Here is a 16440-nt window from a genome sequence, read left to right as displayed (position 1 = left end):
ACGGATCATTTCATTTGTTGACTATTTGCACCTTCAATTGCTGGCTAGCCCCCGCCCTCTGCACAGAAAACCAAAACTACATACGAAAAATACGAAATTTTGCTACATTTGGGATAACTGCTGTACCTTTGTAATAAGAGCCATTTTTCAAACCTTAGCTCTCTCGTCGGAAAAACATATTCGGGTTCTTTGATTGAGTATGGTAACAGAGATGGATAAAAAAAAAAAAAAAAATACCCAGGGCGCTGTCTAGACCCTTAAGATTTCTAACACATCGGACACTTTCAACATTTCTTGAACATTCTTTCTAGATCAGAACTTGGTTTAATCAAAAGCAAAAAGGCACATAAAAGGTTCAATATACTACAACATACTACACATGTAAGGTTCAATACATTTTAGACAACATAAATGCAAAGTTTTGAACCACATAATTTTTCGTTTAACACAACATATTTAACTACATTTTGTGACCAAAAAGGATTTTTCCCCATCCACTCCCAAAAACCTCACCCCACCCCACTCCAGATAAAAAATCTAAACTCAGTTAATTATAGATAAGCATATATATTTTTTCAAACAATTAGCTTCAAGTTTCTGATAAATGGACCAAGATGGTCATTACGGTTTACTGCATAGGGTTAGAAGTTAGACGAGTAATTTTTATTGGTTGAGCCTAACCTTATTAGAATTTTGGTACAAAGGGTTTATTTTTATTTTCAAGACGTTGGTCGGGACTAACAAAACGCAAAAAAAAAAATGTTTTCCTAAAGTAAACCATTGAAAAGTTTAAGAAATAGTTTTCAATGTTTTACTTGACATAAGTTTAATCAGCTATTAGTTTAAAAAAAGGTTATCGAAGGTACCAAAACCTATAATTTTGGAGATCTGTGTGAAGACAGAGTTAAAAATCCAGCTCTAAAAAACAGGGTATTTTGCATTTAAATATAATTTTCTCATGTTGAAAATAGTATGAACATTGTGATTTTAATTATTTGATTCCATTCTAATAAATTATGTTTCTTTAATTAAGTATTCTGACCTCTAATTATTTCCTAGGAATGTTTCACTGTTGGGTTTTTATAATTGGTCATTGAATGGCACCCTAATTGACAGCTTTGAATAAGCTGTGCTTTTCTATTATTTAATTGAAATGGTTAAACTTTAACACAAATAAAAAAAATCCCATTCTCAATGACGAGCACGTGCAAGGTAAAAGAAAGTCATTAGGTCCAAAAGAAGGTGGCAGCACCCCCTAGGTCGTTAGTAAGATCCTTGTTGAAGATTGCATTGAAAGAGACACACGACACCTTAAGATACTGAAACTGATTCACGCATATTCAGGAGTAACTTTAATTAGACTTACAAAGGAGTTGCTCCGAGGTCAATTTGAGTATTTCTATAAAACAGTTCTAAGAAAGATTGAAATAAACCAAAAGGAAAATTTATTGCTGTTCTAGATTTTGATGCAAAACTAAATTGGGGGAAAACGTCTGACGGAAAAAGTTTTAGTGTTTTACTTTTGTATAATTAGTATTATCGATAACTCCCAGCCAATCACTTCTGAAAACAATCATCTGACGTTATGGATGGGATTCCCGACCCGCGAAGCGAATGTTTCTCCACTGTAAAACTAGAATCAGTTAATTTCACTAAAACTGCTATTGGATTTTATAAGGAGTTTTTGGTATGTCTACTACCCTGTTTTGTCTGACCATTGGGGCACAGAATTGAATTTTAATTTTTCAGTTGTATTTTTTTTGGGGGGGATGGAGGGCTAAGGGGAGATATCGACGTAAAAGAAAAATTTATAAGTTTTTGTCTGAGGGGGGGGGGGTCGAGTCGAAAAGTTCAGAAGTTTTTGGGAGGGAGGGAGGAACTTCGAATTTTGCTTTCGGGAAAATGAATTAAATGAACGGGAAAAAAGCTCTTAAGTGCATTTTGAATAGACTTGGTAAAATTCTCTTCTTCAAAAAATACGTAGCGTTCAACGGCGAATTCCCTTTTTTGCTATTGCTTATTTAAATTAATGCTCGAGTCAATTTACAAAATATGCATCTTTCGTTTCATTGAAGGGGCAAAAACGAGTGAAATATGGTGGTACATCCTCCAAATATTTTTATGAGTTGCTCAAGGGGGACAACAATAATATCGTATTACTTAAATTATTAATAAATCTTGCACAGTATTAATAGATTTTATGAATCACAGAAGAACTTCTACTTCTTTTACTGCTGATTTTAGGATCTGACGCTTGGACAAATTTTAAGACAACCTCTGCTTTTTGGAAAAAAGGAGGGGGAGGGTGAACTAACCTTTAACGAACCAGTATTTTAAGACCTTGAAAAATTGAAAATCATCTCATTCAAATGTGCGGTTTTTTTTTAGTTGTTCATCCCTAGGTCATTCAATTTTTTCCCTTTTTTTTATCTACCTAAACTGGACCTTTTTTTTTTAATTTTAACCAAAAATTTCGCAAGAGCAAAATTCGATAAGCTTCGCCGTGAAAAATGGGAATTAAAGTCTATGGCAGCATTTATTGGCAAAATAATAGAGAACAGATGTAAATTACAAAGGACTCAGAACTCCTAAGACGAGTAAACAGAAAATTACCATTCAAAAAAAAGGGATAGCAAATTTATAATTACATTGCAAAATTCGAAATAGCCATACTCTACGTACAATTACCTTTTTTATAACTACAACAACAATTTTAAAGATCAGAAATTTCACATAGTTGTAACTCTACATAAAATGAAAAAAAATTTAGGGGGTTCAGTATATATATATATATATATATATATATATATATATATATATATATATATATATATATATGTATATATATATATATATATATATATATATATATATATATATATATATATATATATATATATATATTAATAAAATATATTTCTAGGGAGGCAAAGCCCCCCCTAGAAATTTTGAACTATAAAGTAATTATACAGAAACCAAAGGAAAGAGAGCATAATAGGGGAAAACCATGGAAAATTTTTTTGTTGCCCTATTGTTGGCTGCCTGCCAACAGATTTTGACCCTTAATAAGGAAAATACAAGTTCTAATTCGTGACTGAGTGACCCCTTTCCAGGTCTTGACCCCTTGCCAGTTTTCACATTCTTTTTATCGTAAATATGCAATTGTTTTTTAGTAATTGGTGCAGTATTAGAACACAAGAAAGTTCGTATAGTGATAGAAAACACAAGGAAAGCAACTTAATAAGGGGCAATTATGGTAAGAATACCCCGCCAACTTTTGTTTGCATTCCAAGAGTACCTATGAGCTGATATATAAAGCCACAATAATCAGAAATATTTTTCTTGAACGGATACGTTTTTCTGTTTTATCATTATTTTTTCTGGTGTGATTGTATTTATCTAGTTGTCACTTTGAAAAAGATTTAATTTTACAGTTATGAAGCATAAAGGTAATTTTTTTGGCATTTTAAAAAAGCGTCTTATTGTTCTAAATAAACGGTCGTTGGATTTCAGGAGTCACTCTTAAAAATTCGGGACAAAATTCAAACTTTACCGTAAAGAGCGAGGTTTTGAGGAGAGGACACCCCCTTTATATACTGTAATAATTTCCGTTCTTTTAAAGTTTTAATGTCGCTCCTTACTTTCAGTTGAAGAAACTATTTTTTTTATCTGACTATTAACACAAAGGCAGTGAGGTCTGCCTCACTATAAAATTATTTACTTTCATTTATTTTCATTTAAAATTATTTACTTTCATTTATTTAACTCATTTCAGAGATTATCTTGCTAGATCACTCCCACTTTAAACTAGCAACAATACCAACAAAATTCTTACCTTGCGTTAATAAGCTAACTCTTTTTAATATTCCTTCAGAATTGTTTTGAGTTTTGAAATTGATTAGTAAGTTAAAACCGGTATTAAATTTAACTTTTCCTACGTTAATTTTCAACATGTCAAGCTTTAAAAATGTTTAAGTGACATAGTTCCAACTATCGAGCAAATAAAGAATTTTTTTAGAAATAAACAATAAAATAATGAAGCAAGTGGAAAAAATGGGTAGAAGAATTAAAATTTCTGAGGAATTTAACCAAAAACCAAATAAACTTGGATTAAAGTACAGATACATTTAAGAGGACGTTTAGTGAGCTGATAATCTTAAGAATGAAATAAAAAAGATTAGTCGTCGCAACTAGTTTATAAGGAGAATAAGTCACTATGATTACCATTCTCGACAATGAGGGTACAAAGAGGATACAAAATGAGACACCCTCAAAAATAAATAAGATCTTTTACAAAAATGCGCTGTATGTTAGGTAAGACGCAAATTGACAACTATAAAATTGCAAAGCACGAAACCAAATGTTAAAGCAACAGAAGAGCCAAAACAGGGGTCGAAGGATTTTGGGGAAATTTTGTGAAGGATCTAAATAAACGAAAATCCAGAAAAAATTGAAGTATGATAAATGGTACGGGTAGCTAAAAAGAGTGAAAACTGGCACTAATGTTGACAAACATTCACCAGGGCCATCTACCATTTGGCGTTCACCAGGCCATCTACCCTTGGCATTCTTAACTGTCTTAATAATGCAAAATTAGAGAAATTGGCAAAATTAGTTTAGCAATAATTCAATTGCTTAAAAAAGCATAATTACAAAGCTTAAAAAAATCCAAGAGACGCCAAAAGATAGATGACACCGGTGATCTTCATTTTTAGATATTAGCACTAGTTTAAACTTTTATAAGTCGCCCTGTCTCGTTGATATGGAGCATATTGGTGTGCCTTGATTTTACTAAAGGTTACATATAAATGTAGTCTATGTAAAGTGATTTTTGAGGTAGAGCTATACAAAGGTTTCCCTATTTGGCTTTTCTGTCTTGCCAACCTTTTATGAAGTAGCTAGAGCAAAAGGGGGCTACTACTTACTGGAATGGAAAGAGAACATATTCATAGTAGAGCACGGTAATATTTTCAGAAAATAGATTCTAGAAAAAACCCTTGAGTTTTGGGCATAAACACATTCTCCTTCGTAATAAAAGAGAAACGAATATTCTTAACAAATCCGTATTTTTGATACCCCTAGGAATTAAACATCCTATTTAACAGAGAGGAAAGATCAAAGCTGCCACTTAATACGGACTGATACTTTCCCATGCAAAGAGGCTACTACCCCCTATCTTCTTCCGTTTTTGATTCCAGGGTATAATATGAATTTACTGAAAACACAAATTATATAGGATAAATACTATTTGTTTAGAAGTTAGAACCCAAATTGAGTAGATTATTCCTAGTCTTTAGTATTTTAAGAGAATTATGTTAGGAACAAATTCTAGAAAAATACGGCAGTTTCATTTTGAGAGTCGTTTGCATAAATAATTACAACGCATTAGTACCATTTCATTTGCAATTTTTTCACTGACATATCGTAAATTGTTTCAATCAACTTTTTAAAATAAATAAAATACAATACCAATAAAAATAAGAATATGATACAAATGTTAACACAATTCATGAAAGTACAAAAGCTTTAACAAACAGTATACAGAATTCCGCAAATCAACATAACCGACTATAACAACTAATGGCAATACAGGACCAAGACAAATAGGAATATAATAGATCTTTGGTATTGTTAAAAAAGTAACGTTCTTCTAACTAAAATTCGTTCTTAAACAGTTTAGCCAGGAATTCTGAAAAATTCTATAAATAAAAATAGAATTCATAGAATTACAAATAACAATTCAAAAAGCGATAAATCTTTTTATTAGACGGTGAAAAACAATCATAACATTTTTGGATATTTGGATCACATACACAGCGATCATCACCAGTAGATATCTGCTGATGGCAGTCATTGTATGTGTAGTCGAAATATACAGAGCTTTTATCATTGTTTTTACTGTTTAATATGTATCCCTATTTGAACTGTTATTTATGTGTCATGGAAACGCAATGTGGCCTTCAAAAATAGCTAATTCATAGATTGTTTTATTATCCTAGGGGTAATGGCTTGAATTTGGCTCTAAAAGCTCTTGCTGGTAACGTTATTTAGTAACAAATTGAATTCACTTTTAAATCTAGCTGACTCTCACTAGTTCGGTAATATCTATTTGAAAGCTTTCCGATTGTTATGAATAACAATTGAAAGGAAAGCCAGCTCGCAAATCCTGTTTCTAATACCATACACATATCAAACAATGCGCATGTGCTGTTCAGTTTTAAAAATTCCCTACTGGTTTAACTGTGCGAAGTGCTATTAAAAAAAAGTCCTTGTTGAATATCTAAGACTCTTGATAGAAAAAAAAATGGCAAATTAAATAAGAAAAAAGTCAACACGAAAATCATTAAAAAAAACATATATTTAGTTTCTGGTGATAATTATCGTTTTCTTTTAGAGGGAGCTTTGATGACGGGAATGATGCATTTTATTTAAAAATATATTCACTCTAAAAAGGTAACAAAAGGTAAAAAAAAAAGGTAAAGGATACGGCATTAGACTTTACAGTCCGTACCGGCGGTGCTGATCTCCGTTTCTTGGCCCTTCAGCCAGGAAGTGCAATGGGGGGTTGGGGGCCAGCCAACCTGTGCTTTCGCATACCCTTCCTGTTTACCTTCCCCAGATTTCTCCAGGTACCCATTTAGAGCTGGGTCGACTCTGGCTAAGCTTACAGAGTCACGCCACTGACCCCCGTCCCAAACTGAAGAATTAGGTACACTGTGATTCGAACCCGCGTCCTCTCAGACAAGGGATCCCGAATCCAGCGCACCAACCCACTCGGCCAGGGCGGCAACAAAGAAAACTAAAAAATCAGCACCATTTATTACGTTTTTTGGAATAATTTAAATAATAGACATGATTTTATTCCAACTTACAAAGTAAAGTTTAGTGTTTATATTTTTTTTAAGATATTCATATCTTAGCAGTTTCAAAATAGTGTTTTTCTTGTTCTTTGAGCACAATTAAAAATAGCCTATAATGTTTACAACTGAGCATTATTCAAATGCATTTATTCCTTATGATTAATATGATTGATCAGATATAAATAATACGGCTAATCCTTCTATTCGAACAACCAAATAATTAAACTTTTACACCCTAAAACAAAGGTTGTTTCATGTTTCATTGTCCTACTTGATAGCAAAGGTAATGTTTTTAACCTTTTCACCAAAACAGTTCTTTTGTAATTTGACAAGATAATTCTTCAATTTAAAGGGTTTCAGAAGATATTTAGGTCTTCTTATATTTTATGTCACATTTATGCGTATATTCCTTGAAGTTTTGGCAAATATAAAATATAATAAAAAAACATAAGGCTTTTTTCCGCCGCTTAAACAAAAACTGTTAGCTAAGAATTTTCCCGACAAAGTATATAGGCGGCTAGTATTCATTCAACTTGACATACAGAAGATCCATTATATTGAGTGGTCTTTAAGAAAGAAGTTTCAAAAGATTTTTTTATATTTATAGTTCATCTCCGTTGCCTCTAATCTGCTAGAAAATATTTTCCCACTTTTTGATGTATTTTCAAAACAGTATAAGATGCACACCCTGGTTTTGAGTAGGAGAATAATTTGTTTTTATCAATCAAGCTAATTATTTTTTCATAAAAATATTGAATGCAACTTTCATATTAATATAATATTATGAATCTGTAACTGTGGGCTTTGATGGGGATGTGACTGTACCAGTTAAGTTTGGTTAAAACTGATTTTTGATTTTTCTTAAAGTGCTGCAAAGATATTCAGGGTAGCTGTACCAAAATTTATGCAGAAGGTAGAAACGCTTCTTCAGAAAATATATCAAGTGTGCTAAAAATAAAAACGCTGTCAAAAATTTTTTGGTGAATTTTGAATCATAGGTAGGTGGACAAAGCCACTCAGACTCTCAGCAAAATAAAAAAAAATAATGCTCGAAACCCCTCCCTAATAAATTAATAATAACAATAATAATAATAATAACTTTTTGTGCCCTGTTAGTAGTAGTCTAACTCGTAATAGCAAATTATAAAAGGGAAACCATTTTCAAATTACAAAAAAGAAGTATTTTTTTTTACAATCACCTTGGAAACACAATATAAAAGTGAAAGTAAATTTGAAAAATATTCCTTTTTTCAAAGAACTGAGTATTTTCTGCAAAATCTAAAACTATTTTCTTACTTGGCTTAACTTTATGTAACAGTGATTGCTCAACAGCTATAAGCGTCTCATGTTTTTGGCTTAAGCAACTAATTGCCCACAAAAGTCACCGAGTCGTTAACAACGAATAAGGGAGGAGCCAGCTCTGAAATAGGATTTTGACTTTGACCACTGATTTCGAAATAAGCATTAACCATATAACAAAAAGCGAACGTTCCGACAACCTTACACACACTCAAAAGTTCCTTTATTGGTTTTGTTAATGCACTGGTTTCTTGGATAGGTTCCGTTTCTCGTATTGCTTCTATTTTTGGCACCTTTTCAACAGGCTTGGAGGGAAATCCTCCATTACAAACACGTTTTCGTCTCCTTTTTCCTTTTTTCTTGCTACTACACGGTTGAACTTCACAAGGTTCATTTTGGGCATAGTTTGATGAAGTTTCGGACAATTCATCCGGTTTAATTGGCACTGATGTATTTAATATTGCACTTCGATCCATATTTTGTTGTAAAATAGTATCATATTTCTCCAAGTCTTCAGAAATATCAACATTATTCTGTTCTTTCTTAATTTGTACTTCTGCAGATCTAGAGGAGCTACTTCCCTCTTCATTCTTTTTCACATTTGTACTTTTGGCTTTATCGTTTCTCCCTGGATGTGTCAGACTTTTTATATAATCTTTAGAACTTGGGATTTCCTTTCCTTTCTGAGAATCAGAGAACACGTGATAGCTTGATTCAACTCCTCGTGATCTCATTTTTGGGATGGATGACTCTGCAACCTGAATTTCGTGGCATTCTTCTACAAGTTTACCTTCCCCTTTCAACTCCCAGTTGATACAAGATGCCTCTCCAGAACATTGATGAGAAGAAAGGCCAACAGAAGAAGAAGATGGTAACAGCAGTGATTCCTCTTCTTCAGTTCCTTGAGTAGTAGAGAAATGATCAGTTTGGGAAAAATCTGTGCTATTGTTAGTAGTGCTCTGCCCAGTGACTACCTAAAATGAAGCAACATTCACAGTTCATGCAATATTAACCGATAATAGCACCAGTCTCTACCAGACATTAGTAAACAAAACTAAAAAGTTAAGCTATGGGTTTATAAACAAATATTGTTGGTGATTTCCATAAAGCAATACTGTTAAGCTGGGCAATACTGTTAGTCTTTGTGTCCCTATACACCTATTTATTACGAATGTACCGTGCAAATTAGCTAACAAAACAACACATAAATAATAAATTAAATTATTTAAATTGTTTAGTTTTTGGAATTCAAAATTTAGTCCTTCAGCCACCATAAAAATTATGAATCACATAAAAATCACGTATGGTAAAATTTATTTACCAGAGGAGAAGGGGCGATAACATCTGCAGTACCCCTCCTCCCTCCCCAAAAAAAGATAAATTAAAAAAACACTTGAAATTACAGGGATACGTGTTAAATCCCTGCATGGGTAGAAGCGCTATTTTGCTCAAATATTATGCGAAACTAACACAATTCAATAAAAACGAATGTTGAACTATGCACGATCTATCATTAAAATTTAATTAAAAAGTTTTTTTAGGCACATTTTTTAGTCGAGCATCTAAAACGTAATCTCCACCCGCATTGTATTCTCCAACATCATCTTCTTAAGGAAGAGAGCTGCAACAAAGAACCCCTGCACTGGGAGAGACGGCTCTAGAAAGGAACGTCTGAAAAAGGAATGGGATTCATCCCCCCCCCTTGCCAAGAAAACCACATCTGAACATTTGAATATTTCTCGACTTGGTTTCCTACTCTTTCATTAAGGTTATTTTTCCCATGGGATAGGTTCCGAGTTCGGAACCTATCCCACAAAATAAGTTCTAGCGTAAATGCCTGGCTGCCGACTGTTGCTTTTATTTGTTTATCACTCTACTCTTTTCTTTTTTCACGATCATTTTTAAATCAACCTCACATAGTTAATTGACGTATTTTCTCATTCCTAGATAAGAAAAATATAACTTTTTCTCATCCGCTGTCAAGCAGTTACGATAAGGATCTAGTCCGAGCCGTGTCTCTAGACAGCCTCCCCAAAATATTATGATTTTAACGATGTATTTCGTAATTTCCCCCAGTTACGAAATAATATGCAGTTTTACTGTTTTAACGAATTACCAAAACAACTAAAAATAAATTAAAGCACTGCAATTGAAGCCATTAATTAATGCCCATAAGCTAAGATAACAAGCAAAAATATACAACTTGGCTAAAAAATTTACATTGGGAGCGTGGTTCTCTACAAAGGTGTAATTTCATGCCAGTATCAATGAAAGTTTTTACAATCTTAGACTGTTTCTAAAAAAAAACGATTCTATGTATATGTGTGTGCGTGGGGAAGAGGGGTCAACGAGTAGTTCTCGGACAGATTTTACCTTTCCTCCTTTTGTATCAGCTACGACAGCATCCATTTCAAGAAAAAGAAATGGGGAATGATCTTTTCATTTGCAAACAATCATGCTACTGTCATGCACATGTTGCATTGAAAAAAAAAAGCTAATTTGCAAGAAATAAGTTAGTAGTAAGCTCCAATGCTGTTAGTGCTCCAATGCTTGGGGGGGGGCAAAAATACTGAAGATTACTCGAGAAAAGAATATTATGCTCAATAATTCTCTGTATGAGATATGCACGGTTAAATTGCAGAAAAATTTCCGTGGATAATTTGAAATTTCTATGTTTAGACCGCTTTTCAATATTTTTTCTTTAAACGAAAGCTACGAAAAGAAAATCAAGAGACTAGACCAGCCAAATACGCATTAGTTTATTTCGGAGGCAAAAATAGCGGCTGGGGCCAAAATGAGAAAAAATGTTGTTAAATTTTTTAGAAAATAAGGAAAATAATGAGGAAAATCATAAGAATCCCAAGTTATTTGAGGAAGTCGGCAAAGATACCCCCTCCGTACGTGTATGGAATAGACTGTTGTTCATTATACGGGGAACTTTTTATCATTGTGCGTATATTCTAGCGCTATAGCTTACTCCTACATTCCCAGATAATAGATAGTTAAATCTTAATACTTAAAGTAATATTTTTGGGTATACAAGATGATCGCCACACAATTCTGCTGAAAGAGGTTTTAGCCAATTTTTGACAGCATTTCGAGCTTCTAGTCATTATCAAATCGTCCCTCATGAACACAAGTCACTTTTTCATCAACAGTAAAACCAACAAACTATTGCGACTAAAATCCAGGACATCCTGGGGAGAGAAAAAAAATATTTGAAAGGCTTAAACAGTTCTATCCTCCATTTCTTACAAATGATCGATTATAATTATTCAGATAGGTATTTGAATATATAATGAACTGCACATATAATTATTTGATCATCATGAACATTTTTTTATGTTATCTTCAACCATTAGCTCTTTACATTCAGCGGCAACACCATCGACGTCAACAATTGTCTATAGGCAGTACCAATTTGATTGTGAGTGTATTTTTTTTTTTTTTTTTTTTTTTTTTTTTTTTTTTTTTTTTTTTTTTTTTTTTTTTTTTTTTTTTACTGTTTTTTTTTGCAACATATGAAGATATGATGTAACTTTACGTAATTTCAGCATTGACATATAACTATAACATTTTATTAACTTATTTATTTTCCAAAATATGATTTGTGTTTAATTATGTTGCGAGATAAACACTTTGGTTTTGTCGTGTTTTTTTTTTTTTTTTTTGTTCCTAGCACCCTGATTTCAGCTTATTCCTAGAAAGTGGTAAGGGTCTAACCTCTGCGGTTTTTACGGAAAGTGTGGACCTTAGGCCGGACTGATGAATATGACTTGGCATTTTGGAAGGCTTCGTAGAGTTCTTGCCTGCGGCCAAAAAGGATGGTTTTTGGTTGTCCTTGAGCTAGAGCCTATAGTGTGAAGTGAAGTGGAATTTTATAGCCTATGTCAGAGAGAACTATCTGAAGTTATGCAGTGAAGCTTTCGTTTCATCAAACCATGTTTCTGCTTTCGAGTGGAAAGCTCCGTTCTAGCAGGCAAGCAGACAGGCACCAGTTTCAAATTGAAGATGGACTAAAATCTATAAGTACTAAATATATGCGGCAGTCACCCGCCCCCTCAGCCAATTTATCTTTTTTGAGTGATAAATAGAAAAAATTACAGAAACAAAAAAATAACATTTTCCCACGGGTCTGAAAGCACTGCAATCTGTTGTTTCTACCCATTTCTGTTCGTGATTTCAGCTGAGTTCATCATTCGGTTTTTCGCACTTGAGAATGCAGTAGAGAAATGATATAAGATGTGTCTCTTAAACTTTAAAAGTTCTCTCATTGCTAAAGAAATTAGAGTTTATCCTTTGCTCCTTTCTAAGTGATGACGTTAGAAACTTAGCCTACGGCAAAAAAGACAACTTTTGAACTAAAACAGATAGATTTTTTTCAACGGCAGTCGATCTTCGGCAATCATCGGTATAATCATCTTCGGCAATGAGGGGTTCGCAACTTTTGCTAGTTGGTGTACCTATTCTGTTTCCAGTGTATTTGATGGTAAGATCAATTCGGTTCCAGTGGTAAGACATGTAGGGGACTTGTTTGTTTTAAGATCCTTACAGATTAAGAACTTCAGCGTTTAATCGAAGCGAGGAAACAAAACCAAAGTGTTGCTCTTGCAACACTTTGCTCGGCGAAGCCGAACAAACGTCGCCGCAACACTTCACGTTGCCCATGTAACGCAGATCTAGTTTTGCTGAATTCGCGATCAATCGTTTGCGATACAGCTTAAGAAAAAAAAGACTGTATCTTACGAGTATCTTATAACCAAAATCTATTTTAACTATGTCTTATGGGTAAAACTATGTGTCCTGTTTCTAGGATGATGTTTAATGCGCACTGCTAACGGATGGTCCTACTGGTCATCTGTGAAATGTTAGGTTTACAATACAAAAAACATATCAAGATATGATGTAACTTGACGTAATTTCAGCATTAACATATAACTATAACATCTTATTTACTTATTCGTTTTCCGAAACATGATTTGTGTTAATTTTGTTGTATTTGAATTTGTGATCAATCGTTTGTGATACAGCTCAAGAAAACGAAATTGTATCTTATGAGTAAGATATCTTAGTAATAATATTAATGCATTTATATTAATATTTACACAAGTTGAACTATTAGTATTAGTTAAAATTCACTTGCTTTTTGTTTTGTCTTTCAAGTAGCAAGACATGTCCGAGTTATATAACCTCTAGCTTGAGCTAACTGTCACCTAATAGCTCATGAGTGAGAAAAAAAACAGAACAAAAAATTGACTCTTTACCTTCCTTTCTTCTATATCAGGTGAAACATCTCTCGTTGTTAAACTGGAATCAATATCGGACTGGATTCCTGACGATACATCATCAAAATCTCCACTTAGCCGAAACTCCTCCTCTAGTGACAATTCATGTGATTGCCCAAAATTTGGCCTTATTCGCTCATCTATTCGACGTGGATCAGGTGGAGTCGTGAGTATTGTTAGGAGCTAAAAAAGAAAAAAAAAAAAGAATATGGCGACCAAAACCAGGAATACTATTGTCTTGGATCACTAAAACCATTAATAGTGCAGACACCAGTAGATAAAGAGACACGCATTTTCAGATCACCATGACACATCTATTTTACTCGATTTAAAAACACTTTTTAGTTATATCAAAAAATCTGATTACGACTATACCTGGGAGTAGGTTCCTCAGAGGGGTTCTTAATGCTTGCAAAAGACCTCAAAGATTAGCACTATCTAGCAAGCTTCGTTTGTCAGATTCACGGAGCAACTTGTTAGGTCGCTAACAGTCGCCATGACACATCTGTTTTACTCGATTTAAAAACACTTTTTAGTTATATCAAAAAATCTGATTACGACTATACCTGGGAATAAGTTCCTCGGAGGGGTTCTTAACCCTTGCAAAAGACCTCAAAGATTAGCGCTATCTATTAAGTCTCGTTTGCAGTTTTGCCAGATTCACGGAGCGACTTGTTAAAAAGTTCATCCAAGGCTTGAGCTTCCAAGAAGAAGAATAAGAAAGCATTAACTATAAGTTAAGTCACTACCACCTTTAGTTAAAAGCCTGACTGACCACATCCTCGCAAAGAATATTGAACTCGACAGATACACCCGGATTATTCATTGCCTCATCTAAAGAGCTACTATAGGACATATAAATTGGATTAACTTGCAATAGTTTAACACACCGCTTATAGAGGGAGAAAAACAAAGAGGGCTAAATAGTTTTAACTGAAGAATCCATAATGTCAAGCAAAAGAAGAAGAACAAGTTTTCTAAATACATTATAAAAAGAAAATTAAAATGGAAATGATTGTCACGTTTGGATAGAGCATCGAATTCTGAATCAACTCGTATGATTACTTTTTAGCTGTCTCTGTACTCAGTGAAAGTAACTATTACCAATTCCTGAGCCCCCCCCCCTACTAGTCTTATTTCTCCACCTTGAAGTTTTTTAGTTTCATTTCAATTCAAAATAGTACCAATATTGGATAAAGTTCTAGCTAATAGTTTTTTTAAGGGTATCAGAGTTAGGTAGGTAAACAAAACTTTCAGGAATGAAACCAGGGACTAAGATATACCTTGAGAAGGTGTTTAAACCTTCTTTAGATTGCACAAAAAATAGGTAGGCAAATTCGGAAGAAAGGCAATCAAAATGGTGCTTCTGAGAAGAGCATCTAAACTCGACGAGTCTAGTAGTCCAGTACAAGATATTGTCTAAACATTATATAGACTTATCGATTTCTGTGACTAATTGCCGTGAAACTAGAGCTGGGTTCGAGTTGCTGTAGCCAAGACACATGGTTTGCCACTTGGGCCAACATTCTGAATCTGTTTAGCGGTCAGATAATCAATCCACCACTTAGATATATCCGAAAAGAGTTGCTTCTGCAACATCTTCAGTTCCTGAATCATTAACATCAAGCAATCACCGTTGAATAACGCCGAGAAACTTAAAATCTTTGAGTCTCATAGTAGAACGACCCTGCAAGAACGCAAATAAGCCTATAACGTAACCAGAACATGATACAGAACATGATGATTTACATAAAGGAAATGCAAGAAGTTCCGGAAGAAATATGTAAAAGATTTAGGTCCTTGTTTTTCAACGTCTTGCACAAGGAATATTGACCCGACCAATATTTAATGTTTGATTAATATGTGTTTGATTAATGTATTGTTTGTTTAAATTTTCCTGTGAGCGTTTTTGAAGGTATAAATTATTTTTGTCATGACATACTAATGCTAGCTCCGGCTATTGTAGTGAATAAATATATTCTATTCTATTCTAAGGAAGGTTCAATGGACCTTGTTGCACTTGATTATGCCCAAGAATCAAGCCTAGACCTAGAAGATTTAATAAGAGTTCGGAAATTTAGCCATATATTTCTGCGGAGAATCTTCCAGAGATGGAAATATACAGTATTTATTGTGCCAGTGACATAAATTGAAACCGATGATCTAATTAGTTTGGTTGTCCGTGATTACTACTAAAGGAGTCAACCCAGCATTAAAGTGGATTTTGTCTAGGGTTGATTCCTTCAGAACTAGTTTTAGCTCCATTTAGCGTGTCTATCCTTAAATTACACCGTGGGAATTATAAACCTCTTAGTTATTAAACTATCGTTAACTTCACTTTCTGATCTAGAATCTAGCTTCTCTCTTCCTGGTGCATTATGATGCAAAGTTTGCTCAGGAGCAAATTGTCCAGTAATTTTTATTTCAACATGAACACTTCTTTTAAAGATATTTAGTGTGATTGGCCACCTTTAATTATACGAGTATATAAAGTATGACAATCATACCTACAAAAATTATTCGTAACACGTTCCAAAAAGCATTGACTCCATGAACACCAACAGGAAATTTCCCTAGGAAATGATTTGCCAGAACCTTTGCCATTACCGTGATTTATTGGAAGCATTTCTAATCTCCGTCTTAAGATATAATTTTAATCTCTGTTTCCCATGGGGGGAGGGGGTTTTACACCCCAGTGATTCCATGCACAGAGTTTTTTCGTTTGACCGAAACTTCTCAAATGTATGAAGCAAAATGTATTACATTCTTCTTCTTTTCTAGGGGATAAACAGCTTTCTGCTTACGTTGAATGCGAAAGACTATTTTAATTTGCCTCATAAAGCTACTTTCACAGATGCTTTTCTGTTAAGGTATGGCGTTTTTGATAATAAACTAAAGTACGCTATACGGTTAATGAAGAATATTCTTGATTTAGTGTGATGGTGTCTGGTAGGGATTTATTGGTACGACAGGGTTAGGGGTTTGTATAGGACATT

At 33.7% G+C, this 16440-nt stretch overlaps 1 protein-coding gene and 1 long non-coding RNA gene across 3 annotated transcripts in view; one reads left to right on the top strand and one right to left on the bottom strand.

Moving 5' to 3' along the window:
* Nucleotides 1–301: 301 nt before the first annotated feature.
* The window catches only part of LOC136039910 (BICD family-like cargo adapter 2), a 154797-nt gene continuing 138658 nt past the window's right edge, over nucleotides 302–16440 (bottom strand). For both annotated transcript variants that reach the window (XM_065723901.1, XM_065723902.1), the window contains exons 8-9: nucleotides 13424–13627; nucleotides 302–9133 (exon numbers count right to left, since the gene is read on the bottom strand). In XM_065723901.1, coding sequence (XP_065579973.1) covers nucleotides 8225–9133; nucleotides 13424–13627 — 1113 coding nt within the window. In that variant the 3' untranslated portion in view covers nucleotides 302–8224. The remainder of the gene's footprint in view (nucleotides 9134–13423; nucleotides 13628–16440) is intronic.
* Nucleotides 16232–16440, top strand: part of LOC136039911 (uncharacterized) — a 69005-nt gene continuing 68796 nt past the window's right edge. Inside the window, exon 1 of the long non-coding RNA XR_010620581.1 lies at nucleotides 16232–16314. This is a non-coding gene — a long non-coding RNA (uncharacterized LOC136039911). The remainder of the gene's footprint in view (nucleotides 16315–16440) is intronic.

This window comes from Artemia franciscana, chromosome 20, assembly GCF_032884065.1.
Source record: "Artemia franciscana chromosome 20, ASM3288406v1, whole genome shotgun sequence".
In the NCBI taxonomy this organism is placed as follows: domain Eukaryota; kingdom Metazoa; phylum Arthropoda; class Branchiopoda; order Anostraca; family Artemiidae; genus Artemia; species Artemia franciscana.
Note: the sequence above shows the minus strand (reverse complement) of the source record. Positions and strands in the feature narration are given on the sequence as shown.